The sequence below is a fragment of the Ranitomeya variabilis genome, chromosome 5, assembly GCF_051348905.1.
Source record: "Ranitomeya variabilis isolate aRanVar5 chromosome 5, aRanVar5.hap1, whole genome shotgun sequence".
NCBI classification, from domain to species: domain Eukaryota; kingdom Metazoa; phylum Chordata; class Amphibia; order Anura; family Dendrobatidae; genus Ranitomeya; species Ranitomeya variabilis.
This window is the reverse complement of record NC_135236.1, coordinates 177,661,726-177,688,802: the sequence shown is the minus strand read 5'-3', so window position 1 is coordinate 177,688,802 and position 27,077 is coordinate 177,661,726. Positions and strand designations below refer to the sequence as shown.

Sequence of the window (27,077 nt, the reverse complement as noted above, 5' to 3'; positions counted from 1 at the left end):
ACATCATTTCAACTTTTAAGTCATCCACCCGCAGATTTAATGCAGCCAGAGCAGATTTACAGTATATCACAACAGAAAAGATATTCTGCAGTGTTGGTTCCTCCAAGGCTGTCGGCGCCACATCCACAGAGGCACCAGCCTGCACTGGTCTGACAGCAGGTGTTAGAGTTTCAGTTCCATGCGCCTCCTCCACCCTCGCCGGGGACCTCTGCTCCTCCACTTCACTGAGATCGCCATCACCTCCTCGCCGCTGCCTCTGCGGGTCACCCATTCCTCCAGGCCCCTCAACATCAGCTTCCAGCAGTAGGGCACCCTCATCCTCTGTGCGAGCGAACCGCTCCAGCCGGGCTATTACCTGGGGGGCGGGCGCTTGACCCCGGACTTTATAAAAAAAAACTAAAAAAACCTTGCTCAAGTGCGCCCCCCGCATCCTGGCGCCCTAGGCACGTGCCCTCAAGTGCCTAGTGGCAAATACGACCCTGCATGCGAAACATAAATGTTATTAACCTGTATACCACCTGCATGACGAGGAATCTGAATGCAAAGCACAAGCTGCAGTAGAGTACACACCTGAACCAAACCAAAAGGAAAAAAAGTCCTCACTGAACAGCTGGCTGAATCACTAGTATAGGGTATACAAAGCTTGCTATGCGTTAAACACGCCAGTTCATTGGAATCGGGTGCTCATTGAAAAAAGCAAAAGTCCAATACGATGTGCAGAAAGCAAAAAAAAGAGCACTCACCGTCCAAGAGACTCCTGACACTACTGTTCTCCCTGTGGGACCCTGCTGTTATTTTAATGCCACAATAAAGACTAAGAATTCATTTGGACGGTGAGTGCTCTTTTTTTTGCTTTCTGCACAGAGTACACACCTGAATAAGCGTTTTGGTGCATGTCCTACCACCGCATAGGATTGCTGGATGTTTTTGGTATGCTTCTCTGTCCATGTTCCCTCCAACGCCACTTACACGTCCACGGCCCACCAGTATTCTGCCCATGCCTCCCTCTGTCCAGTCATGAGTTATTTATAAGTATGTTTCTTTAACAATATAAAATAATAAAAAAATAAAAGAACTTTAGAAATGAACGCACAGGTGATATATTGTATGGATGCAATGGAAAGTCCCTAGGTCTTTACTGCACTCTACGTCATCACGTGGGGGTACCCCGTGTTTTGGGAGTGGAGTCCCCCCTCAGGTGAGTCCCCCCAGCCTGGTGAGCAGGAAGCAGCCTGTGCACACAGCCCGACACCTCGGAGAGTGACAGGGAGAGGGTGTGAGAGGAGCAGGAGGGCAGAGCTGCTGAGGGCAGAGCTGCTGAGCTCAGCCTGCTGGTGCACTTCTCCGGCATTCCTCTCCTCTCACTGCCTCGGACTTGTCTGCCTCTGTTATTACAAGGAGCCTGGGCTTAGCTGGAGCTCGGAGCCATGGGCTAGAGGAGGCACCCTGCCTGCCCGAGCATGGCTGTGCCAGTCCTCCGGAGCACTGCAGAGCATGGAGCCACCCTGACACTGCCCTGACCACTCGTGGTGGAGCATAGCTGCCTCCTGGGACCGGCCACCCCTCGGCACTCCTCCATTAGAGCTGGTTTCATGTGATTTAACCCCTGCACCACCACCAGGCAGGAGGATGCTTCCTAGCTGCAGGTAAGACCATGTCCATTCTAAATGTCCCACCACCAACTTCATTGTCACGGTGTGCAACAATGTATCAGCATGCCCTGTACATGTCATAATGCCCTGGAAATCATGGTGCAGCCAATAAATGCTACTAATTTATTCTGCTCCTTCACCCCAGAGGCATGCACCTGGGAGACAGCAGTTACATGGGTGTGCTGAGCTCATGGTGTGCCTGAGAGTGGAAGCTCTGCAGATGTGATGGAAGATATTGTGTGCGGCATTTCTGTATCACTTTATCTATCCTGATAAAAGATGTGTTGTAGTTTGTGCACATGTTGGAAGTTTGCATAGTTTACAGAAATATGACATCTGTGTACCTGTCTTACATGATCCCATGAATGATGGGCATTGCTGGTGCCTGCTGTCAGATTAGGCACCGTACTTCTTACACCGGACCTCGCTATACAGCATGTTTCCTGTCTGTAAGGCTAGCTTCACATTTATACGTCTGCAGACTTAAGCGTTGGACGTATACATTAAAACGTATGGAAAAGTCCGCCAGGCATCAGCCTACAAATTTAAACACATACAGGTACATTAAATACATATTGTACATCCATCTTTATACGTTTTTTACTCAAATAGAATCATTTTTTCCATCTAGTTTTACTGGTTCCAACAGAACAGGCCCATCCCGCTCCATTTTGGCATCAACTCTGAGGAGGTGTCCAGAGGAATAAACCTTTTTTCACCCCTTCTGAATTCATTAAAAACACGTCACCTTTTGGTCAATTATGTTTTTCCCCACAAATCAACATGATCCAGGCAAAACATAGTGAAAAGATCATTTTTTTACACTACGTGTTGCCCATTATGGTTTATGGGTGCACCTCCATTAACATCTGAATACCATTTTTTGCAATTCAAACATATACGTCCAGCAGAATGCGCTGTGTAAATGTGAGCCTAACCTAAAGAAGTCACTTTTGGCCAAGGAGGATAAAACGCGTCAAAAGCCGCAGTCCGTTTTACTGTGCGTTGCTGCTTTGCGGTGCATTGTTGCCATGCTGTTTTTACAGGTGAAAGATATTTACTTTGAGCCTTTTTTTTAGCAAAAGTGCTTCTAATGGTGAATTTTATGTTTGCGCCTTTTCCGTTATTTAACTTGCATCTCTTTTTTTAAAAAATCTTTGTTTGGCTTCTATTTTTTGAGGCGGGCTGCAAGACATGGTCAACTGCCTCTTGGAGTTCTTCTCAAGTAGACACAGCCAAAAATGATGTCCTACAGAGCACACGCTGACTCCATCTGCGTCATTACAGCCAATGGCTCCGTATATGCCCAAATCCCAATTTCAGATGTAATCCATATGCCCCTTCATGCGAATGGCGTGGCACTCCACATCTTTATGGGACTGCCAGGGACATCTCAGCACGGTACTCTGCACTCTCGGTCAGTCCCAAAGAGAATGAATGAAGAGTCAATTGAGCATTTTCTTTGGCGTTCCATTTCAGTAGGTGACAAAAAAGTCTCCCTTTCTGACGGTCGTTGGGGGTCTCAGCAGTAGGACCCCTAGCAACCTAGAAGTTATAAGTTATTAACAATCCTGTAGAGCAAGTGCTGAGATTCTCATTACATTTTCTAAATATAAATCATAAAAAGCAGCTTTGCAAAACCACAGTAGCATGAATATCTCTGGAAAGTAGCACATGTGACTCTTGTGTATAGCTAAGGATTGCAAATATCGCACTATAAAAAGTACTGTAGTTAAAGATGGTAAAAAAGTAACGTATGTCCATCACGTAATGTGCAGCTGTAGTGCCAAAATGTTACAGTAAAGTATCATTTCCTCATACTCACATGGAAGCCTACTGTATCGTCATTGGAAAATCACTGGCAGAGAAGAGGTTAATTAGCCGGATTTGCTAATGGTCAGGCACATGTTTTGTAATAATACCCTCATTTACCGAGGTTGGACATGGAAAATCAGGAATGAATGAATCAAGTGACAGCTGCACGTCTCTGTACTAGATGCCATGTGCATTATTCAGGGATTTACGGAGATTACCTGGGTATAGGGTGTCATTACGAGTTGGCTGCTGTGCCAAGAGCAACGAGCTATAAGTCACCGTGGCTGTCTGTTATTCTGACCCACATCAACAAGCGGGAGGATAATGGAGCACACTCGTATATCGTTATTCAGGAGCTCTCTTGTTACTTGGCACTGTCAGATTTTAAGTTTTATTAGCAACTGTAAATTCTTATATAATGGAGCACCTAATACATTTAGGTTGGGTGCAATGTCATGAAAAGTCTTTAATAAGTCTGTGGGGTTTTAATAGATTTATTGTCTGTAAATGTGTGGGGTTTTTTAAAGTTGATAAATAGTTTAATGTTTTCAATATCATCTCGTTCTGTTATCCAGATGCTGTTGTATGTTTGTAGCTCATGATATGATGAGCACTATAGTTCTGGACTGTGTGAGGTTTCTGGATGCCATGGTTAGACCTTCATGGCACCAACCTCTAAGCACCAGTCCACTCTCCTACCCATCCAATGCTATTTCAAAAAAAAAATGTCCATGTGGGCTGATGACTTGTGTGGATAAGATGAGCTTGTGAATATACTGTAATAGACCTCTTTTTTGACTGTGCGGCAGGTCATGCTCTTGCTGTCAATCTCTTCAAAAGTCCGCACACAGAGCACTTGTAGCCTATGGCTCAGATTCATCAAGACCTGCGATTTTCTCGCCAGTATTGATGAGGTGGTGTGTAGGACTTAGACAATCATGATGTGCCTGATGAGAGGCGTTCGCCACGCCACACGTCTTTTTCCAGTAAGATGAATTGGAGCCTTTGCTAGTGCACATGGGCAATTTTCCACATGGACCCGACTAGTGCATGTAATTAGCAGGTAGCCCCTGCATCCGTCCGTCATGTGGATGAGCACACATTTACACACACAGCCATCTATAGCCACAAGTTGCAGTAATGAGTAGTCCGATAAGTTCAGCGCTTATCTGAATTTAGACAATTTTTGCTTTTTGCTTCGACCTTGCAATGTTTTCACATCCCACAGGAGGGAGCATCATAGCACTGATCTTATACATTAGTAGTGATTTGCCTATGCACGTTTTAGAAACATCTTTTAAAAGACTGTAAGGAAACTGACCTTTTCCTATAACTTAATTTAGAATAAAAATTGGCAATAAACAATACATTTAGAGCATAAAAAGAGCTGTAAAATTGACAGTCTACTTTGAATTAGCTATTAAATACCAATCAATTGTTGACCTAATCATGGTGCCCTCCTATTTAGTTCCTGCAGATAACTTTAAAGGGTAATTATAATTTGAATATGATTTTTCATATTTGTCAGGCAGTTTAATGTCTTGGAAATTGGTGAGTTCTGGATCCTGAGAGCCACGCTGATCACTCAACAGACCTCCAGAACTGGATATCTAGCAGAGTTCCTGTCTGAGCGCGCACACAGACTGGAGTATGGATTCAATAGAAAACACAGGCTACGTAGCACATCCTTTCTTTTGAATTCCTTCCCTGCTATGGATGTGCGCTCCTGTCTGCTAAGCAGCGCACTTCTGGGAGTCTGTTGTGTGATCAGTGGGGGGTCTCAGGACCTGGAGCCCTACTGATCTGCAGATAATTAAAATGCCTGCCAAATATGAAAAATGATATTCAAAATTTAGTTACTCTTTAATTAGCGTTGGACAGATCATTTGCAGGACTCTGGTCCATCGGCTAGGTTAGCAGTCTCTGGTCAATGGATGAGAGCTCTGCGAATCTCTTACCTTTCAGGAACCCCAGGGTGGCTTTTGATTAGCCAGGCGGGAGAAATGTCATCATTGTTGCGTTATGCACAGGTGACATCATGTCAGCCAGGCTACTCAAAAGCCACATCAATGATCCCAGAAAATAAGAGATTCACAGACTTATCACAGTGCACTGATATGGCCGATGAACCTGAGACCCGCGAATCGATCTTCCCAACTCTTTCTTTAAATAGATAGACTAATTCAGCAATAGTTGATATAACTGTCCTGCCGGACGACCAATAATCTGGGATGCAAACCTAGCTTTCTGACATTGCGACCAAAAATTCTTTGGTAATCTTCACCCAGTGCCAAAGGCAGTAAAATAACCCCAAAACATATTTGACCCTCTGCCATATTAGACTGTAAGTAGTGTACTGTGTTCTTTTCTTTGTAGGCTTTATTCCGTTTTCGATAAACAGTATGTTTTGTTATACCTTTATTTATTTCCTTTGTGTTAATTGGAACAACATAATTAAACTGAAAAAAGGGCAAATTGGACATAATCTCACACAAAACCCCAAAAATGGGATGGGCAAAATTGTTGGCACTTTTCCAAAATTATGGATAAACAACTTTGTTTCCAGCATTCCAGATACTAATTCAAACTCACTGGTGGCAGGTAACAGGCATGGTCAATATGAAATTTACACCTGAAACCAGATGAAAAGGGGAAAAAATGACGCAATCTTTGTATTGTGTGCCACACTAAGCATGGAGAACAGAAAGAGAAGAAAACTGTCTGAGGACTTCAACAATCTCAAAGTTACAAGTCCATCTCCAAAGTTCTTTATGTTCCTTTGTCCACAGTGCACAACATAATCAAAAAGTTTACAATTCATGGTACTGTACGGTAGCTATTCTCCCTGGATGTGACCGGTAGAGAAAAATTGATGAAATATACCAACACAGGATAGTCCGGATTGTGGATAAGCAGCCCCCATCAAGTTCCAAAGAAATTCAAGGTGTCCTGCAGGCTCAGGGTGCGTCAGTGTCAGTGTGAACGATCCTTCAATATTTGAATTAAATGAAATGATATGGCAGGAGACCCAGGAGGACTGTAATGCTGATACAGAGACCTAAAAAGGCTACACTGCAGTTTGCCAAAATGTACATGAGTAAGCCAAAAAATTTTCTGGGAAAGCGTCTTGTGGACAGATGAGACCAGTATAACGTTTTTAGTAGTGCAGGTCTAAATCCTATTGAACACCTGTGGAAAGATTTTAAAATTGCTGTTGGGAGGAGGCATCTCTCAAATATGAGAGACCTGGAGCAGTTTACAATAGAAGGGTGGTCAAAAATTCCAGTTGAGAGGTGTAAGAAGCTTGTTGATTGTAATAGGAAGTGATTGATTGTAGTTATTTATTCCAAAGGGTGTGCAACCAAATATTAAGTTGAAATAAAGGAAATAAACGTGTATAACAAAACGTGTAATTGCAATAATTTTCTGTAACAATTTCAAGTGTGCCAATACTTTCGGCCATGAATGTAGATTGTTACAATGGGGCCAATTCGTGAAGATTATCCTTGCGTATAACACCTTAAGAAGTTGCAGAATGTCTGCGCCACTCAAGTATGCAATAGCAATCTGCTGTTTATTGCATTTTTTTATGCTTTTCCCTTTTTTTATACATTTTCATCTGCAGATTTGATGCAGCATTTTTTATGCCTTTGTTAGTACAGAAACTATTTAATTCTGGACTTAAACACAGTTGGCATATTGTATTTATTTATTAAACTTTTCCATTGGAGTGGATGGGTGAACAAATGCACAAAAACGCACAGTTCCACAGCATCTTTAAATCAACTATAAGGAGGAGAATTTCCACAGGGGAAAAAAATGTTTACCCAACATGTGAGCATGCCCTCACAGCATTGTTGTCAGCCTAAATGCTATACTGGATATTTTATGAAATGACCTTTCTTACCTGGATTACCTAATTTCAACTCTACTCAGCCTAAACTGATTGTTGGATGTCAGGAGGAAGCTTTCACAATGAGTTCTTTCCATCATCTTCATGCTGATGGATCCATTCACATCTTGGGTCAATAGATGCATGTCATATCTTGTACCTCCAGGTGCTTATATTGTCTGCTGAGCAACATGTGTTTTCTATTGAAGGAAATGAGCTTTTTATGTAGTGTAAACATTCTGCTATAAATTTAGGTCATTTTGCTGACATTAAATCTTGCTTCCAGTGGTGGGGTCTTAATTGGCCTTGTTGTACAAGGTCTTATCTCCTAGGGCTAATTTGTCCTTTATTCCCTTCTATTGTAAGGATACAATCCTTCAGGGGCCTAATGATGACTAATGGTAGTGACATTTGCTAAGGGGTTACATCTGGACTAATGATGCAGAACATGAAAAGTACAAATTAATTAGTAATTATTACTAAGGGGCACTTGCATAGTCCTTTTTGTTTTTCCATGCCCTCTAATTTAATGTTATTATATCTAACAAGATTTTCTGCAAGTATATGCATAGGATTTTCTGGACCTTTAGCAGTATCCATAGTCTTGGGAATAGATAACAATAGATATTTTGAGCACAGAATATTTACTATACATCTTTGTGGCAGTAGACATGATATAAAGATAATATAATGTTTGTTTTTTTCTGTAATTTTGTCTTTTACTCCATCTAATTAGGTCATCGTGCAGTCTGTAAAGTACTCCCAGTATCCTTCAAAGATTTTCTTACAAGTTTTCACACTTAAGTATCTTACACAGTCGAACAATTTAGAGATTGTACCCTTTCTGCACTGTTGTCTGATCACCATGGTATGTAAGTTACACTCTCCCTATTATAGCCTTGGTTACAATACCTTCTCATGTTATCTTTTTCTTAAAAAAAAAAAAAATTGTAATCTTGCCGATATCGATGGGTTTGACCGAGACTATAATGTGTATGGCAATTTCACATGATTTGGAGGTGGAAATGGGCTCTTTTAACTGTTGGGCGGTTGTGCGGTTGCACCAAGGATGTCTGTCCTTGGATGATCGTGGGAGGTGTTTATTGGGCAAATCAGATTACAGACTGTCGATTGCTTTGTTCTCACGGAGTCACCGGCAGGGATCTCTGTAGGTAGCGTTCTCATTGAGAACACATGAGCTCTCCTTTGTGTGATGGCTGAGATGACTACCAGACGAACCTTTGGCTAAAGCATTATTTAATGTGTATAGCCGACTTTAGTGATGTGCACTAAAGACACTTGTGTTCTTGAAGCCATGAAGTATTCACACCCTTCATGGCTATTTGAAAGTGCAGTTGATAGAGACAGTATTTATTGGTTATTTTCCATGGTTGGGGGCAATGCAGCATGATTCCACTGAATTATATTGTTCTAACGCATGCATTTTTTCCTAATTGGAAACATGTAACTTCCAACCTAAACATCCAGATATGAATCTTCCATGTAGCCCTAGCCCTAGGCAGTGACAGGAAGTAGTCTGCTGGCATCCTGTCTGGGAGGATAATAGGTTTTTCACACCCCTCTGGTCCATGTAGCAGATGATAAATGAATGCTACACTTTTATGTTTTGTATTTTTTGTGCTAGGATTGATGTACCCCAGTCTATTAAGGTAGTACAGCGTGTCTTATTCTTCAGCATGGCCAAACCTTTTAAGGAATAAGATGCCTTTTTCTGTGCCACTCCAGGTTTCACTTGGTATTGTTTCCTGACACTCTTCTAAAGTGTGTTTCTTGAGGGCTTTAGTAGGAACTGGCCTGTAACTTTGATTAAAGACAAACTGTAAATATGTATTTGCTTTTGACCTAAATGCTGCTATTCCCCGGAACCTGGCACTGGTTTTATTTTGTTCTTGTGCATATTCAATACTCCTAAAGATGCCCATAGAGCAACGTCCCCTTAGAAGACAAGCTAGGTATGTATACAAGGCACAAAAAAGAAGAGAGCGACAAATCACAGGATTTCAAAGGCATTGGAACCAAAAAAGTATAAAAAAAACTGTTTTGAAACTAGCACAGTCACATTTAGACCAGGGTAAAACAATTACATATTTATATTCATTTTAGGCTGAAGCTTCAAGTGACTTTGGAAGAGAGGCATTTTGCATGACCAAAGATTGGCATGTACAGTGCCTTGCGAAAGTATTCGGCTCCCAGGAACTTTTCAACCTTTTCCCACATATCATGCTTCAAACATAAAGATACCAAATGTAAATTTTTGGTGAAGAATCAACAAGTGGAACACAATTGTGAAGTTGAACGAAATTTATTAGTTATTTTAAATTTTTGTGGAAATTCAAACACTGAAAAGTGGGGCGTGCAATATTATTCGGCCCCTTTAACTTAATACTTTGTTGCGCCACCTTTTGCTGCGATTGCAGCTGCAAGTCGCTTGGGGTATGTCTCTATCAGTTTTGTACATCGAGAGACTGAAATTCTTGCCCATTCTTCCTTGGCAAACAGCTCGAGCTCAGTGAGGTTTGAAGGAGATCGTTTGTGAACAGCAGTTTTCAGCTCTTTCCACAGATTCTCGATTGGATTGAGGTCTGAACTTTGACTTGGCCATTCTAAAACCTTGATATGTTTATTTGTGAACCATTCCATTGTCGATTTTGTTTTATGTTTGGGATCATTGTCTTGTTGGAAGACAAATCTCCGTTCCAGTCTCAGGTCTTTTGCAGACTCCAACAGGTTTTCTTCAAGAATGGTCCTGTATTTGGCGCCATCTATCTTCCCATCAATTTTAACCATCTTCCTTGTCCCTGCTGAAGAAAAGGAAGCCCAAACCATGATGCTGCCACCACCATGTTTGACAGTGGGAATGGTGTGTTCAGGGTGATGAGTTGTGTTGCCTTTACGCTAAACATATCGTTTAGCATTGTTGTCAAAAAGTTCGATTTTGGTTTCATCTGACCAGAGCACCTTATCCACCTGTTTGGTGTGTCTCCCAGGTGGCTTGTTGCAAACTTTAAACAACACTTTTTATGGATATCTTTGAGAAATGGCTTTCTTTTTGCCACTCTTCCATAAAGGCCAGATTTTGCAGTGTACGACTGATTGTTCCTATGGACAGACTGTCTCACCTCAGCTGTAGATCTCTGCAGTTCATCCAGAGTGATCATGGGCCTCTTGGCTGCATCTCTGATCAGGCTTTTCCTTGTTGGAAATGAAAGTTTAGAGGGATGGCCGGGTCTTGGTAGATTTGCAGTGGTATGATACTCCTTCCATTTCAATATGATCGCTTGCACAGTGCTCCTTGGGATGTTTAAAGTTTTCAAAATCATTTTGTATCCAAATCCGGCTTTAAACTTTTCAACAACAGTATCATGGACCTGCCTGTTGTGTTCCTTGGTCTTCATGATGCTCTCTGTGCTTCAAACAGAACCCTGAGACTATCACAGAGCAGGTGCATTTATACGGAGACTTGATTACACACAGGTGGATTATATTTATCATCATTAGGCATTTAGGACAACATTGGATCATTCAGAGATCCACAATGAATTTCTGGAGTGAGTTTGCTGCACTGAAAGTAAAGGGGCCGAATAATATTGCACGCCCCATTTTTCAGTTTTTGAATTTCCACAAAAAATTTTAAAATAACCAATAAATTTCATTCAACTTCACAATTGTGTTCCACTTGTTGTTGATTCTTCACCAAAAATTTACATTTGGTATCTTTATGTTTGAAGCATGATATGTGGGAAAGGATGAAAAGTTCCAGAGGGCCAAATACTTTCGCAAGGCACTGTATATATTGCAGTGCAGTGGAAGTGCATGGAGTACCCCAAGGGTACTGCGACAAGTTGCAAAACTTCCAGCATGGTTGGACTTTTTGCAACTTGCTTGCTTGCAGGACCCTTGGGATTGCAGTACAACCCTATTCACTTCTGTTGGGCTGCGATATAACAATAACACATAGTGATCTGTGTGGTGGCCAAAGTCGCTGTGTAGCCCCAGCTTTAAGTACACGATTGCTTATAAATCTCATTAAAGTTGCACGTAAATGTTACTTGCTGAGCTTAATGTCATAACTGTTGTGCCACAAAATGATTGGACAAAGAGTATCTTATTGAACTATCACTCTTTACAAAGTTATTCAAGGTAAAATGTGCCAAGAAGCAGTGATACTTTTTTATTCCTTTACATTTTTTTAAACTTCTTACTAGTTGTAGATCCTTTCTTATTCCATTTGGTATTGATGGTATTTAAAATGTTTATTACAGCCTTAGAATTAGGGAAGAGTGAGATGACTGCATATCTTGGACGAGGATCGCAATGCAATGCTCGGACTGGCTGTCGGCTCTCCTGACCCAAGCGTGACAGCATGTATTTCTATGTAGCTGTCACATTTCGGGAGAGCCGACAGCCAGTCTGAGCATTGCGTTTGGATTCTCAACTGAGTTATACTGCCGTCTGACTCTTCCCTAAGACCAAGTCTTCCATCTTGCTCATGCCATTGCCATCCCAGTGCAATCAGTAGAATGTGCTCTGTGAATGGGTCAAGCACAGGTCACATTTTGACAGCCCCGCTGCTGGTGAATCTTATAAATGGTGCTTGTTTCTTGTGATGGTGCCCTGATGTCATTGACAGGCAATGTGGGCTCCACTAAAGCCTTGGTCTATTTCTCATATTATTCCTGCTTGTTAAAGGAGCACTTCTGGTGACAGATCTGTTTCCTGGAATTGCTTATCACATAGTTTTCTAACAGTCATTTGAAGTGGTTCCAAGATGGAACTTAACCTTTACATTATTATATTCATCTGTGAATGGTTGTGGCTAGATGCAGCTCTTCTATAATATGTCATTCTTTTTAATGAACTTGTGATATCTCTGTCTACAAAATTTGAAAATAAAACTGAGAATTTAAATTTTGAACTTTCAAAGGGAACATGTCAGAATTTTTTTTTTTTACCCCCCAAACCACCACCTTTACCTGATTGATTCTAGTTTCCAAATGTATCCTTTCATGCCCAAGTAGATTCCTCAGAATGATAAAAAGAATTTTGTCCCATATGCTATTAAGCTATTTGCAGTCAAAGAGGTGGAGACTGTTCCAAAAGAGTCAATACGCCAACCTCTTAACTCTGCCCAATGTGTCTTAACTGATGTCCCTAAGGACATGGAACATCTACATTAGGCCAGTAAGGCTATGTGCACACGTTGCAGATTCTCCTTCGGATTTTTCTGCACTAAAAACCGCAGATCTTGGCAGAAAACGCTGGTGCGGTTTTTGGTGCGTTTTTGGTGCGTTTTTTGATGCGGTTTTTAGTGCGGTTTTTAATGCGTTTTTCCCTGCAGATTGTCTGTGTTTTTGACACAAATAAAGCTTGAACTGCAGTGGGAAAAAAAAACAAACACATGATGTAATTTCCTTGTCCAACCCCTTCTTCTTTCATCCTCCATTTCTCTATCCCCCATGATGGCACCACGGAGAGAGGGGTCCGCCCCCAGAGACAGGAAACCTACAGGTGAAAAAGGGCGTACCTCTCTCCCACATCAGTTGGTTTCCTGTCCCTGACGGGGAACCTACAGCACGTACCTGAAGAACCAGGGGCTGATCCAGTTCGGTTCCTGGCAGGGGGCGCCCTGTCACGGCTGGGTGGAGCGGTTTTTTCTCCCCCCTTTTTTCTCCTTCCCTGAAGCACCACCGCTGGGGTCGGCGGACCTGAAGGGTGAGTGAGTAGGGGGAGGCAGTGAAGAGGATTAAGCCTGCCTTCCCCAAAGAAAAAAAAAAGGGGAGGAAGGAGGCTGGTGACGGCGGTCACCGAGATAGCCTCCGTACCGCTGCTCTGCGGCGCATGGGGGCAGCGGCGGCTACCAGCCCATGGGGTCCCAGACAAGAGGCCGTATGGACGGGAGGCCGGACGTGGGACCGATGAAACGCCGGCGCCATCGCCGCCGGGACAGGTGTGCGGGCGGGCGCCGGCAGGACTACCGAGGAATAATCCTCCCCGGAGAGATACCGCGCACTGGGGGAACGGTGGCGGCGGCCACCAACAGGCTTACCTACACAAACAGCAACGGCTGCGGCGGCACGTCTGACACCCCGGGAGCCGGTGACCAGCATGGCTGGCGGCAAGGTAATGCGCAGGCGCGGCGGGAGCACTTCCGGGTCAATGCCGGGGCACCTAAGAACCGGAAGTTAGGCACTATAAGCGGGGAATTTAAACAGCTGAGCAGCCTGGAATCGCTGCTCAGCTACCTTCACTAACAGTGCGGGACCATGAGCGACCAGGAGCAGCAGGATGCTCAGGAGGTTATACAATTATCTCCTGAGCAAACGCAGGCACAGCGGCACCAGCGCACACAACATCAGCGCAAGGGTGCTTCCTCTCAGCAGCGCAGCAGCAGTGGATGCTCAGGGTCACAACGCAGCCGAGCTTCTGCGAAAACCACGCGGCCTGTGACGAAACCAGCGGTGGATATAGTTCCCAGGCCCGAGACGGTATCTCTTGTTCACTGGAGGGTGAGTGATCTACGTGAAAGTCCTGAGTTTAATACAGGGTCACTCTTTTCTTCTAGGGAAGGAAATGTGTAACCAAATCAAAGCACAGGGTATGTGCTATATGCCCGGAAGAGTTACCTTCCTCATGGGAGAAAAAGCTATGCAGTAATTGCATAGAAAAAACAATTCAGGAAGAATCCCCGGCGTTTGCCTCAAACTTAAAATCATTAATAAGGAACCAGGTGGAAAGCGCCCTTAAGGGCGTTAAGACCTCAAAGAAAAACCGTAAATTAAGCCACAGGTCCCCTGAATCCAGTATGGACGAGTCGGAAAGTGAAATATCCGATTCTAGTGATTCATCAGCTTCCGAATCCTCTTCGCTATCTTCAGAAGGGGGACGCAGTTGCTTCCCTATCGAAGAAACAGACACCCTCGTGAAAGCCGTCAGGGCAACAATGGGTCTGGTAGACGAACGCCCTAAAAAAACAGCGCAGGATATAATGTTCAGTGGTCTGGAACAAAAGAGAAGGAGAGCGTTCCCAATAAATGAAAAGATTCACTCCCTAATTAAAAGAGAATGGAAGAAACCAGACAAAAAAGTTCTTTTAACCCCTAAAAGAAAATACCCCTTCGACGACCCAGCCTGCTCATCCTGGAGTAAGGTGCCAAAATTGGATGTGGCCATAGCAAAGGCCTCTAAAAAATTCGCCCTGCCATTCGAAGACATGGGTACCTTAAAGGACCCGATGGACAAAAAAGCCGAGACTTTCTTAAAAAACTCCTGGGAAGCAGCAGGAGGCGGATTAAAACCGGCCATTGCAGCCACTTGTACCGCTCGTGCTTTAATGGTATGGCTCGAGCACTTAGATTCCCAATTAAAAGAAAAGGTCTCAAGAGACACAATTCAAAAGTCAGTATCCGTTATGAAAGGTGCGGCAGCTTTTCTGGCCGACGCATCAGTAGATTCAGCCAGACTGGCGGCTAGGTCAGCTTCCTTTTCAAACGCCGCAAGACGTGCCCTGTGGCTAAAATGCTGGCCAGGGGATTTGCAAACTAAAACCAAATTGTGCTCAATACCATGTGAAGGCGAGTTCTTATTCGGGTCAACATTGGATGACATCCTAGACAAAGCCGGGGATAAGAAAAAATCTTTTCCCGGGTTCCCCAATCAGTCCTACAGGCGTCCTTTTCGGAGCAGAAAGTTCATGCGGAGGAGACCCCCAAAAGGGAACAAAGATGGCTGGGAGGACAGAAGAAATAAGAACAAAGGCTTCATTTTCAACAAGCCCCCCGCCGACAATAAAAAATCACAATGAAGGTATTCCCCGGGTTGGAGGAAGATTGGCCTGTTTTCTTCCAGCCTGGGAAAAAATTTCAAACAGTACCTGGATACTAAACATAATAAGAGAAGGTTTCAAACTGAAATTCCACACCCCTCCCGGCAATTCCTTCATGATAACGCCTCAGAGACAATCACACGAACAGTCAGCTCTTCAGGAAGAGATTCTGAACTTAATTCAGAAGGGAATGTTACAAGAAGTTCCCAACCAGGAAAAAGGCATGGGCTTCTACTCTCCCCTCTTCCTCCGCAAGAAGCCGGACGGGTCGCACAGGGCAATCATAAATCTCAAAAGACTAAACAATTTCCTCGAGATCCAACATTTCAAAATGGAGACAATAAAATCTTGTGTAAAGATGCTCTTTCCCTTGTGCTTCATGACTGTTCTAGATTTACGAGACGCGTATTACCATGTGCCTATCCACAGCAACCATCAAAAATACCTCAGACTGGCAGTGACTATCCAGGGGGAAGTAAAACACTACCAGTTCAGGGCTCTCCCATTCGGGTTAGCCATCGCACCACGGGTGTTCACAAAAATAATGACAGAGGTAATGGCCCACATATGGGAACAGAATGTTCTAATAGTTCCCTATCTGGACGATCTCTTGGTGGTAGGAACTTCATCCCAACATTGCAAACAACAGTTGGAGATGGTCATGGCTTCACTGACGAGTCTAGGTTGGCTACTGAACATACCCAAATCCAGAATAGTGCCAACCCAAGTACAGGAGTACTTGGGGATAGTCCTAGATTCGACCATGCAGAAATGCTATCTTCCACAGGGGAAGATCCAAAAAATTATACAGATAGTGTTACAGATGACAACATCCCCGGTCACTACTCTAAGAAAAGCGATGTCCCTGTTGGGATCTATGACCGCCTGTATCCCGGCAGTACAGTGGGAACAATGTCACACCCGGGACCTGCAATGGGAAACATTAGATTCAAGCGTGTCTCTGCGTGGAAATTTAGACGGGCGATTAAGTATCTCGTCAAACACGATACACTCCCTACTATGGTGGGCAGACCCAGTGAATTTAACCAAAGGGGTTCCTTGGGCACTACCGACGGGAAAAATCCTAACAGACGCAAGCCCCTGGGGGTGGGGAGCACACATAGACGATCAAGTGGCGCAGGGGAATTGGAGCCAAAATCAACAACTAGCTTCTTCAAACATGAAAGAACTGTTAGCGGTAAAACTGGCCCTAACACACTTTCTAAATCTCATTTGCTCCCATCACGTAAAAGTCTTTTCAGACAACCAAGTAGTGGTAGCATATCTAAACCACCAAAGGGGCACCAGGTCTCGGGCATTAATGGGGGTGACCCAATCCATATTCCACATAGCAGAACACAATCTAAAATCCCTGACAGCTCTCCACATACAAGGTTCAAAAAACCGAGCTGCGGATTTCTTAAGCAGGACATGCTTAAAACAAGGGGAGTGGGAGCTAAAACAATCAGTGTTCAACCAGATCATAAAACGTTGGGGGCGTCCAGAAATAGACTTGTTTGCGAACAGTCAAAATCAGAAAGTAGAGACATTCTGCTCAATCGATCCCCGGGGGGGCCCAGTAGCGTTAGACGCCTTCACAATTCCCTGGAACTATCATCTCGCTTACGCGTTTCCCCCAATATCCCTCATTCCCTTAGTACTGAGGAAGATTTGGGAGGAGGGAGCAACAGTGATAGTAATAGCTCCATTCTGGCCACGCAGAATATGGTTTTCGTGGCTAAGAAAAATGTCCATATCCAGCCCTTGGGTCCTACCGGTCACTCCAAACCTGTTATCCCAGGGACCAGTTTTCCACCCCAATGTAAAGAGCCTACACATGACAGCTTGGCTTTTGAAAGGAAGCTACTAAGCGATAAGGAATTCTCCCCCAATCTAGTATCCACTCTACTGCAGAGTAGGAAACTTGTAACCACCAAAATATATGGGAAAGTGTGGAAAAAATTCATGTCAGTATCCGGCGCAGACCCAACAGGGGATATCCCAATACAAAAAATCCTTGAATTCCTGCAAAAGGGACTAGAAAAAGGTCTAGCTACAAACACTCTAAAGGTCCAAGTAACAGCCTTGGGGGTTTGTACAACCATGATCTAGCCAGAAATCGCTGGATCATGAGGTTCATTAGAGCTTCAAGTAGGTCCAGGCCTATTCTCCATACCTCTCCTCCCTGGGATCTAAACCTTGTTCTAAACGCTCTAACCAAACCTCCCTTCGAGCCCTTGGTAGACGCTTCTTTAAAAATTGTGTCTCTAAAAACCACACTCCTGGTAGCCTTAACCTCGGCCCGTCGTGTTAGCGATATACAAGCGCTGTCTGCATGCCCACCCTTTACTCAGATTCTCGAAGATAGAGTCATCCTTAAGACTGACCCAGCTTACCTCCCTAAAATGTCATCGCAATTTCATAGGACCCAAGAGATCTCTTTGCCCTCCTTTTGTCCCAGCCCCAAAAATGAGGGGGAAAAACACTGCATACCCTAGATGTAAAAAGGAGTCTGGTCCAATATCTGTTAGCCACTAGGGAGTGCAGGAAGGACAGGGCTCTGTTTGTCTGCTTCCAGGGTCCACGGAAGGGACAGAAAGCATCGAAAGCCATGCTGGCGAGGTGGATAAGGGACGCCATCACTCTATCCTACTCATCCTGTGGGGCGACCATTCCGGAGAATATTAAAGCCCATTCAACCAGAGCAGTGGCGTCATCCTGGGCGGAGAGAGCTGGCGCATCAATACAACAGATATGTAGAGCGGCCACTTGGTCTTCCCAGTCTACATTTTTCAAACATTACCGCTTAGACTTGACCTCCTCAGATCTCACCTTTGGGCGAAGGGTTCTAGAGGCAGTGGTCCCTCCCTAAGAGTTACAATCTATGCAAATCTCTCGGTGGTGCCATCATGGGGGATAGAGAAAATCATAGTTACTTACCGATAACGGTATTTCTCTGATCCCATGATGGCACCCGTATATTCCCTCCCTTTTCACACACAGGTGTGCACATTATAATGTATTAGTCATTAGCTGAGTCACGGTGCCTCTGTTAAGTTAAATTGGTTAAGTTTTAATTTGTGTAAATGTTGAGTTGCAGCTGAAGTTCTGTATAAAGGCTCTGTAAACCAACTGATGTGGGAGAGAGGTACGCCCTTTTTCACCTGTAGGTTTCCTGTCCCTGGGGGCGGACCCCTCTCTCCGTGGTGCCATCATGGGATCAGAGAAATACCGTTATCGGTAAGTAACTACGATTTTTGTGAAAACATCAAAATGAGATGCGCCAATTCCGGCACTTAACCCCTCTCTTCCCACTCCCGTGTAGCGGTGGGATATGGGGTAATGAGGGGTTAATGCCACCTTGCTATTGTAAGGTGGCATTAAGCCCGGTTAATAATGGAGAGGCGTCAATAAGACGCCTATCCATTATTAATCCTATTAAAAGGTTAAAAAAATATATAGGGGGACCCAAAAAAAAAATTGCGTAGGGTCCCCCTATATTTTTAGGCCAGAAAGGCTAGGCAGACAGCTGTGGGCCAATATTTGTGGCCTGGGAAGGGGTTAAAATACCCATGGCTGTTCCCAGGCCTTGAATATTAAGCCCACAGCTGTCTGCGTAGCCTTTCTGGCTCTCAAATATAGGGAGAGCCCCCCCAAAAAAACGTGTTGGGGTCCCCCTTTATTTTTAGGCCAGAAAGGCTACGCAGACAGCTGTGGGCTTATATTCATAGCCTAGGAAAGGGGCCATGGATATTTGCCCCCCCTGGCTACAAATAGAAGCCCGCAGCCGCCCCAGAAAAGGCGCATCTAAAAGATGTGCCAATTCTGGCCCACAGCCGCCCCAGAAAAGGCGCATCTAAAAGATGTGCTAATTCCGGCACTTAGCCCCTCTCTTCCCACTCCCGTGTAGCGGTGGGATATGGGGTAATGAGGGGTTCATGCCACCTTGCTATTGTAAAGTGGCATTAAGCCCGGTTAATAATGGAGAGGCGTCAATCAGACGCCTATCCATTATTAATCCTATTAAAGGGTTAAAAAAACACAGACACTAGAAAAAAATATTTTAATGAAATAAAGACACCCACTTTTTGACAAACCCTTTATTATACGCTCAATCCATCTGAAGACCCTCGACCTGAAAAAAGAAATAAAAAAACAAACCAAATTCATACTTCCTGGCCCTGCCCGCAGAAATCCAACGAGGGTCCCACGACGATCTGCCATGGAGAGCAGACACATCCGGAGATGTGTCTGCTCTCCATGGCTGCAGCAACACACTGACAGGAGCTCCGGCTCCTGTCAGTGTGTAACTGCGCATGCGCGAGAGTTTACCGGCGTTCATTGACCCCGGTACTCTCGCTTTACGGCAGTGCTGCGTGGGAAAGTTCACACGCAGCTCTAATGCCGTAAATAGAGACGCCGGAGCCACTGAACTCCGGTAAAGTATGCGATACACTGCTAGGAGCTTCGCTCCTGGTAGTGTATCGTCGGAGAGCAAGCGATCGGCGTGGGACACTCGTTATTGGATTCTGTGGACAGGGAGTATGGATTTGGTTTATTTCTTTTGGACTTTTTCCCTAGGGGACCGAGGGCTTCGCGTACCAGTGTGCTGTATGGTGAGTATATACTCTATGTTATATGTAATGTCTGTCATGTATGTTACGTTTATTGTATGTGTATTGTATGTATATGTGTTTTACTGACAATTGTGCTAAGTCGCCGGACACAGGGACAACTATCCCATCCTAATATCGGATGGGAGTAGTAATCCCATACGGCGACTTAGCACAATTGGGTGGCACTATCGTCGCGTGGGGACACACACACACACAGAGAGACGCACACACACACAGACTTCACACACATACACACACATTCACATACATGTCCCCATGCTGACGGTCACACTCCGCCCACGCACTTCCTCCCCTTTCCCCGCACTTCCTGCTGCAGCGGTTTCTACACCAAAACCGCAGAAAACCCGCAGATATTTTTTCTTCTGCGGGTTTTACTGCGGGTTTGACGCTCACAGTGGAGGTCTATGGGTGCAGAACCGCTGCAGTTCCGCACAAAGAAGTGACATGCTGCGGAATGTAAACCGCTGCGTTTCTGCGCGGTTTTTCCCGCAGCATGTGCACAGCGGTTTGCGGTTTCCATAGGTTTACATGTTACTGTAAACGCAATGGAAACTGCAGCGGACCCGCAGCGGCAAAATCGCTGCGGTTCCGCGGTAAAAACGGCAACGTGTGAACATGGCCTAAAACTCTGCTTCACATGCACTTGGGAACTTTTGTGTTCCAGATTGGGTGGGAATAGGGGATAGACATCTTAAATTCTCTTGAAAAAGTTTCCACCTCTTTGACTGCAAAAAACTTAATAACAAGTATTGGGATATGTTCTAATGTTGCATTACACTACACACATTTTTGTTGAGCTTTTGCTTGCGTTTTAAACATATTCACTGGAATGGGTGAAAAGTGGTGCAAAAAACGCTGAAAGAAAGGTGTTGGCAAAAAAGCTCAAGGGCTAAAAATCCATGCAGGAAAAAAAAAACATTTGTGTATATGAGATTTCCGAACTCTCATTGATTGATTATGCTGGTACTATAAAAAGCTCCAAATGTTCTATGTAAAAAATGCATCACAAACACCACGTGTGAACATACCCTTAGGGTATGTGCACATGTCAGAATTTCTTGCAGAAATTTTCCTGACAAAAACCGGACATTTCTGCCAGAAAACCGCATGTTTTCATGCCTTTTTGATGCGTTTTTTGTTGCTTTTTTGTGCGTTTTTTTCCAAACGCATAGAATTGCGGGAAAAACGCGGAAAATCCGCAAAATTAATGAACATGCTGCTTTTTTTTACCGCGATGCGTTTTTATCGCGGAAAAAAACGCACCATATGCAGAATACATTCTAAATGATAGGATGCATAATGTATGCATTTTTACTGAGTTTTTATAGCGTTTTTATCGCGAAAAACGCGAAAACAACGTGAAAAAACCTGAACGTGTGCACATACCCTTAGGGTTCATTTTTTATCACAATGAAGTATCTTCTTGGACTACAATGGACCCTTTTGGAAAGTACAACAGGAGCATAGTCAATCACTAGTGATGCCTTGGGGGAGCAAAAGTGGTCTAACAAGCAGGGCTATGGAGGTGGAGTCGGAGTTAGTTTTGGTCGGAGTCGGTAGAAATGTACCGACTCCGACTCCAGCTTTAAAAAAAAATGTATTAATATTTCATAATTGAACTTTCATATGAATTTTATAAATGTTACTCAAAATATATATGTTCTATCAAACTATGAACAACAGTGATAAGCAGTTTAGCTGGAGATAGAGACATTTCTTTCTTACTTCTTGTGTGTCACTGTTCTCCACTGCCCTTATCTAATCTTATACTTGGTTAACCTCATGGTGCCCCAACCCCCCTACTTACAATGTATGAAACTGAAAGTGAAAATGTGTTGCAAATTCTTAGTAGTAAAGCTCCTCCTCTAGACTAGATGTTTACTAGGTGTGCGTCTTCTAAGCATCTCACAGCTGCTACTCAGAAGAGGAAGACTGTAAGAAGTATTATCCTTTCAACAAACTTTGCATCAGTTAACTGTGAGTACATGAGGAATAACAGTATTACTGACCACTATATCAGTTGTACGACCTGGCAATAATTTTGTACACAATTTAGGAAAAACAATTGTCATTTGGATTGTGAATGCGGAATTAAAATCCTGAGAATGTCAAAGAAGCATCTCATTAAATCAGCTGTATTTGAACATTTCACCATCACTCAAGATAGAAAACATTATATCTGTCAGTGTATGACAAATGATCCAGACGAAAACAAATGCTGTGAAGCCAAGATCAGTGCATATTCAGGCAAAGATAAAAATGCTCCTACCAGAGCTTCTAATCTAAAGAGACATTTATGAAGGAGTCGGAACCTGATAAAATCCAGGAGTCGGAGTCGCAACTGTGGCTTACCGACTCCACAGCCCTGCTAACAAGTTAAGATTAAAATGATATAAAAGCCCCATGTTTTCTATCTGGCTGGTTATCACTCCACAGGAATGTAGACGAAGAACGATCTTGGTCAGTGAAAGGGTATGTGCACACGTTGCGGATTTCTTGCAGAAAATTCCTGAAGAAAACCGGAAATTTTCTGCAAGAAATCCGCATTTTTTTTTTGCGTTTTTTTTCCGTTTTTTTCGCGTTTTTTTAGCATTCTGCAAGCGTAATTAGCTTGCAGAATGCTAAAGTTTTCCAAGCGATCTGTAGCATCGCTTGGAAAACTGACTGACAGGTTGGTCACACTTGTCAAACATAGCGTTTGACAAGTGTGACCAACTTTTTACTATAGATGCAGCTTATGCAGCATCTATAGTAAAAGATAGAATGTTTAAAAATAATAAAAAAAATAAAAAAAATGCTTATACTCACCCAGACATCTCCTCAGCGGCCGTCCGGCTCCTCTTCTAGCTGGTCTGTGCGCACAGGACCTCCCGTGACGTCACGGTCACGTGAGCGGTCACATGACCGCTCACGACCAATCACAGGACAGTGACGTCATTCGGCGAGGTCCTTCAGCGCACACCAGCTACAGGAACCGAACGGCAGCGTGCGAGGAGGCGGGAATACATCGAGGGTGAGTATAGGACTGTTTATTATTTTATTTCTTATTTTTTGACCACTTATATGGTGCCCAGTGCGTGGAGGAGAGTCTCCTCTCCTCCACCCTGGGTACCAACCGCATATAATCTGCTTACTTCCCGCATGGTGTGCACAGCCCCGTGCGGGAAGTAAGCAGATCAATGGACCCCTAGGTGTGCGGAATCCCTGCAATTCCGCATTTTTAATGAACATGTTGCTTTTTTTTCCGCTATGCGATTTTTTCGCGGAAAAAATCGCAACATTTGCACAAAAAATGCGGAATACCCTGTAAATAATAGGAGGCTTATGTAAGCGTTTTTTTTCGCGTTTTTATCACGTTTTTATAGCGAAAAAACGCGAAAAAAACGCTAACAATCCTGAACGTGTGCACATGGCCTCACTGTTCTCCACTGCCCTTATCTAATCTTATACTTGGTTAACCTCATGGTGCCCCAACCCCCCTACTTACAATGTATGAAACTGAAAGTGAAAATGTGTTGCAAATTCTTAGTAGTAAAGCTCCTCCTCTAGACTAGATGTTTACTAGGTGTGCGTCTTCTAAGCATCTCACAGCTGCTACTCAGAAGAGGAAGACTGTAAGAAGTATTATCCTTTCAACAAACTTTGCATCAGTTAACTGTGAGTACATGAGGAATAACAGTATTACTGACCACTATATCAGTTGTACGACCTGGCAATAATTTTGTACACAATTTAGGAAAAACAATTGTCATTTGGATTGTGAATGCGGAATTAAAAACCTGAGAATGTCAAAGAAGCATCTCATTAAATCAGCTGTATTTGAACATTTCACCATCACTCAAGATAGAAAACATTATATCTGTCAGTGTATGACAAATGATCCAGACGAAAACAAATGCTGTGAAGCCAAGATCAGTGCATATTCAGGCAAAGATAAAAATGCTCCTACCAGAGCTTCTAATCTAAAGAGACATTTATGAAGGAGTCGGAACCTGATAAAATCCAGGAGTCGGAGTCGCAACTGTGGCTTACCGACTCCACAGCCCTGCTAACAAGTTAAGATTAAAATGATATAAAAATACATTTACATTTGTATTTGCATGCAAATACACAGATTACACAGTAGTATACAGTAGATGATCCCTATGCGTTATTACATTAAACAAAAACAGTCCATAATGCAAAGTTCAAAACAGGATAGACACTCTCCGATCCTGGCTGTTTTTCTTTCTTTCCATTATTTCATGATTTTCACGTAGAAGCCCCATGTTTTCTATCTGGCTGGTTATCACTCCACAGGAATGTAGACGAAGAACGATCTTGGTCAGTGAACGCACATTACTATAGGGGTGAGAAAGATGATTGATCTGTGTACAGAAATCCGCACCTAGTCACATGTAACACTGGGCAAACACAAAGCCTCACAAATAAGATTAAATGTAGTAAGTTTGATGTTGACTCATTACTTGTATAAGCAGAAGGAACATCTATTATTATCCATCGTAAATGCACTTCATGTAGTCATCTCTGTGTAACTTCACTGCGGCTACGTGTGCCTCTGATCGTAATAAAAAGGTGGGAAGGAAAACCCCGCAGAGGATATCTGGGCTTTAGTGCCTTTTTAAGATGTATAGTGGTGAAATCCTGTGGCCACTAGGACTGTGATGGATATTTATAATTATGCTTTAGGAAAAAATAAATCTGCAGATTTGGTCACAAATTTGCTATTATTTCCAAATGAATTCGCAACACTTCCAAATCAGAAACCTGGTGTGTACAGGAGTGAACTACGAGCAGCCATCTCTATATATAACAAATAATATATTTAATATCTACATGCATTAGCACTACAGAATGCAACTTTATTTGTTTGCTGTGCATAGAGATGGCTGCTCCTACTTCGCTCCTGTACACACCAGTTTTCTGATTTGGAAGTGCCAGTCAGTTATTTGTACATTGGCCCTCTGTCCGAGCACTCCGCCCTCCAGCCTGTGGCGGTTTTAATAGCAGCAGGATCCTACCTACCCATAAATTCAGGCTGTAGCCTAAGATAGGTATCCACACTAGGTACGTAGGCTCCCAGCAAAACCAGAGATCACCTTATTGTTGGCTGCTGGGCATGCATGAATTGGTCAAATTATCTGCTACGTATCTCCATTTTCTCGGTCCCCCATGACAGCACTACGGAGAGAGGGGATCCGCCCTTCAGGGACAGGAAACCTACAGATAAAAGGGCGGTACCTCTTCCTCGCATCAGTTGGTTTCCTGTCCCTGACGGAGAACCTCTTTTCGGCAGTACCTGACACAAAGACGCCGTTTCCAAAGGACCGGGACCGGACAGTCGGGTTCCGGCAGCGAGGAGGCTCCTGCCGCGGCTCGTCCGGCACCCGAAGCCGCCACCGCTGGAACCGACGGGTTCTTCAGGGTGTGCGGGGGAGAGGCCGCCGCCAGACTCCGAGGGAAGAAGGGGCGCTGGTCACCCGGAGCTCCGGTGCCGGCTGCTGCACGCTCCGGGTGAAGAAAGATGTCCGCCGCTCCGGAAAAAAATGGCCCCATGGGACTTAAATCTAGTACTCTCGGCATTATCTGGTCCTCCGTTTGAACCAATAGACATGATTCCCATTAAAATACTATCTCTTAAGACCATTCTTCTAGTAGCCTTAACATCTGCGCGCAGGATAAGTGACATTCAAGCCCTGTCCTCTAACTCCCCCTTTACAAAAATCATGGATAGAGTCACTCTAAAACCTGACCCGGCCTATTTGCCAACAGTGGCGACAAAATTCCATAGGTCACAGGAAATATCCCTGCCGTCCTTCTGCCCGAACCCTAGAAATGAGAAAGAGCAGAACTTCCATAATCTAGACGTCAGAAGATGCCTAGATTCCACCAGGGAGTATAGGAAGGAAGGCTCTTTGTTTGTCTGTTTTCAGGGTCCCAGAAAAGGATTCCGGGCATCTAAAGGTACCTTGGCAAGGTGGATAAAAGAGGCAATAGCGTTGGCATATTCATCCACGGGGAATGCGATCCCGGACGGTATAAGAGCGCATTCCACAAGAGCAGTAGCTACCTCATGGGCTGAGAGGTCAGAGGTATCAATAGAACAGATCTGTAAGGCGGCCACCTGGTCATCACCGTCAACCTTTTTTAGGCACTATAGATTAAATCTAGCCTCTGTGTCTGACCTGACCTTCGGTCGTAGGGTTCTTGAGGCGGTGGTCCCTCCCTAAGCTTAGTCTCTGCAATTCTCTCCGTAGTGCTGTCATGGGGGACCGAGAAAGTCATAGTTACTCACCGATAACGGTGTTTCTCGGAGCCCATGACAGCACTCGCTTATTCCCTCCCATCACGAGTGCGGTGAACACCTTTAATTACATATGATTTATATAGTTATATATTATAATTTAGGCACGGGGTTCCTTTTTTTAAGAAATGTTATAATATGGTATTTTCTCTGTTGTAAACTAACCTGGAGGTCCTCCGATGCTCTGTAAACCAACTGATGCGAGGGAGAGGTACCGCCCTTTTATCTGTAGGTTTCCTGTCCCTGAAGGGCGGATCCCCTCTCTCCGTAGTGCTGTCATGGGCTCCGAGAAACACCGTTATCGGTGAGTAACTATGACTTTTTCTTAGTATTTAGAGCTGGGGTCCCCAACCTGTTGCTCGGGAGCCACATGTGGCTCACGATCCCATCAATTGTGGCTCGCGGCTGTCTGCCAGCTTGGTGCATTAGCTCCAGGTCTAGCAAACAGGTATGAAGAGCACATCTCAAAATGGTGAACTTTGTGAGCATCCTTCCACAGAAGAGCAGACCTGGATGCACATATACTGGTCTTGGGGGTTTAGAGAAAATTTAGAGATGGTGTGCTGCAGACAGGATGATCCTATTGGTCAAAGGAGATGCTTGAAGCTGGATGTGACATCGTGCTGGGAGTGCTTAATGGGAGGGTGCTGATCACAGGTATTGTGTGAACCCCTGGATCTTGGTATACTACTTTGGGGTGATTTCTGCTGAAAAGCTTTGGTTATATTCATTATTCCCATAATGAGGGCTTTGGTAGCATTACTGTGAGGAGGGCATGTGCTGGATGTGGTTCACAACCCACTCTCGGAGCTTTATGTGGCTTGCGACCTTCTCACTGAAGTGAATGTGGCTGTTAAGATCAGAAAGTTTGAGGACCACTGATTTAGAGGAATAATCATATTCATACTTCATATACCGTATTTCATATTAACAT

The 27,077-nt window shown here is 44.0% G+C and overlaps 1 protein-coding gene across 1 annotated transcript in view; it reads left to right on the top strand.

Moving 5' to 3' along the window:
- The first annotated feature begins 1,241 nt into the window (after positions 1–1,241).
- The window catches only part of LOC143775439 (ADAMTS-like protein 5), a 96,511-nt gene continuing 70,675 nt past the window's right edge, over positions 1,242–27,077 (top strand). The window contains exon 1 of the mRNA XM_077263573.1: positions 1,242–1,646. Coding sequence (XP_077119688.1) covers positions 1,630–1,646 — 17 coding nt within the window. The 5' untranslated portion in view covers positions 1,242–1,629. The remainder of the gene's footprint in view (positions 1,647–27,077) is intronic.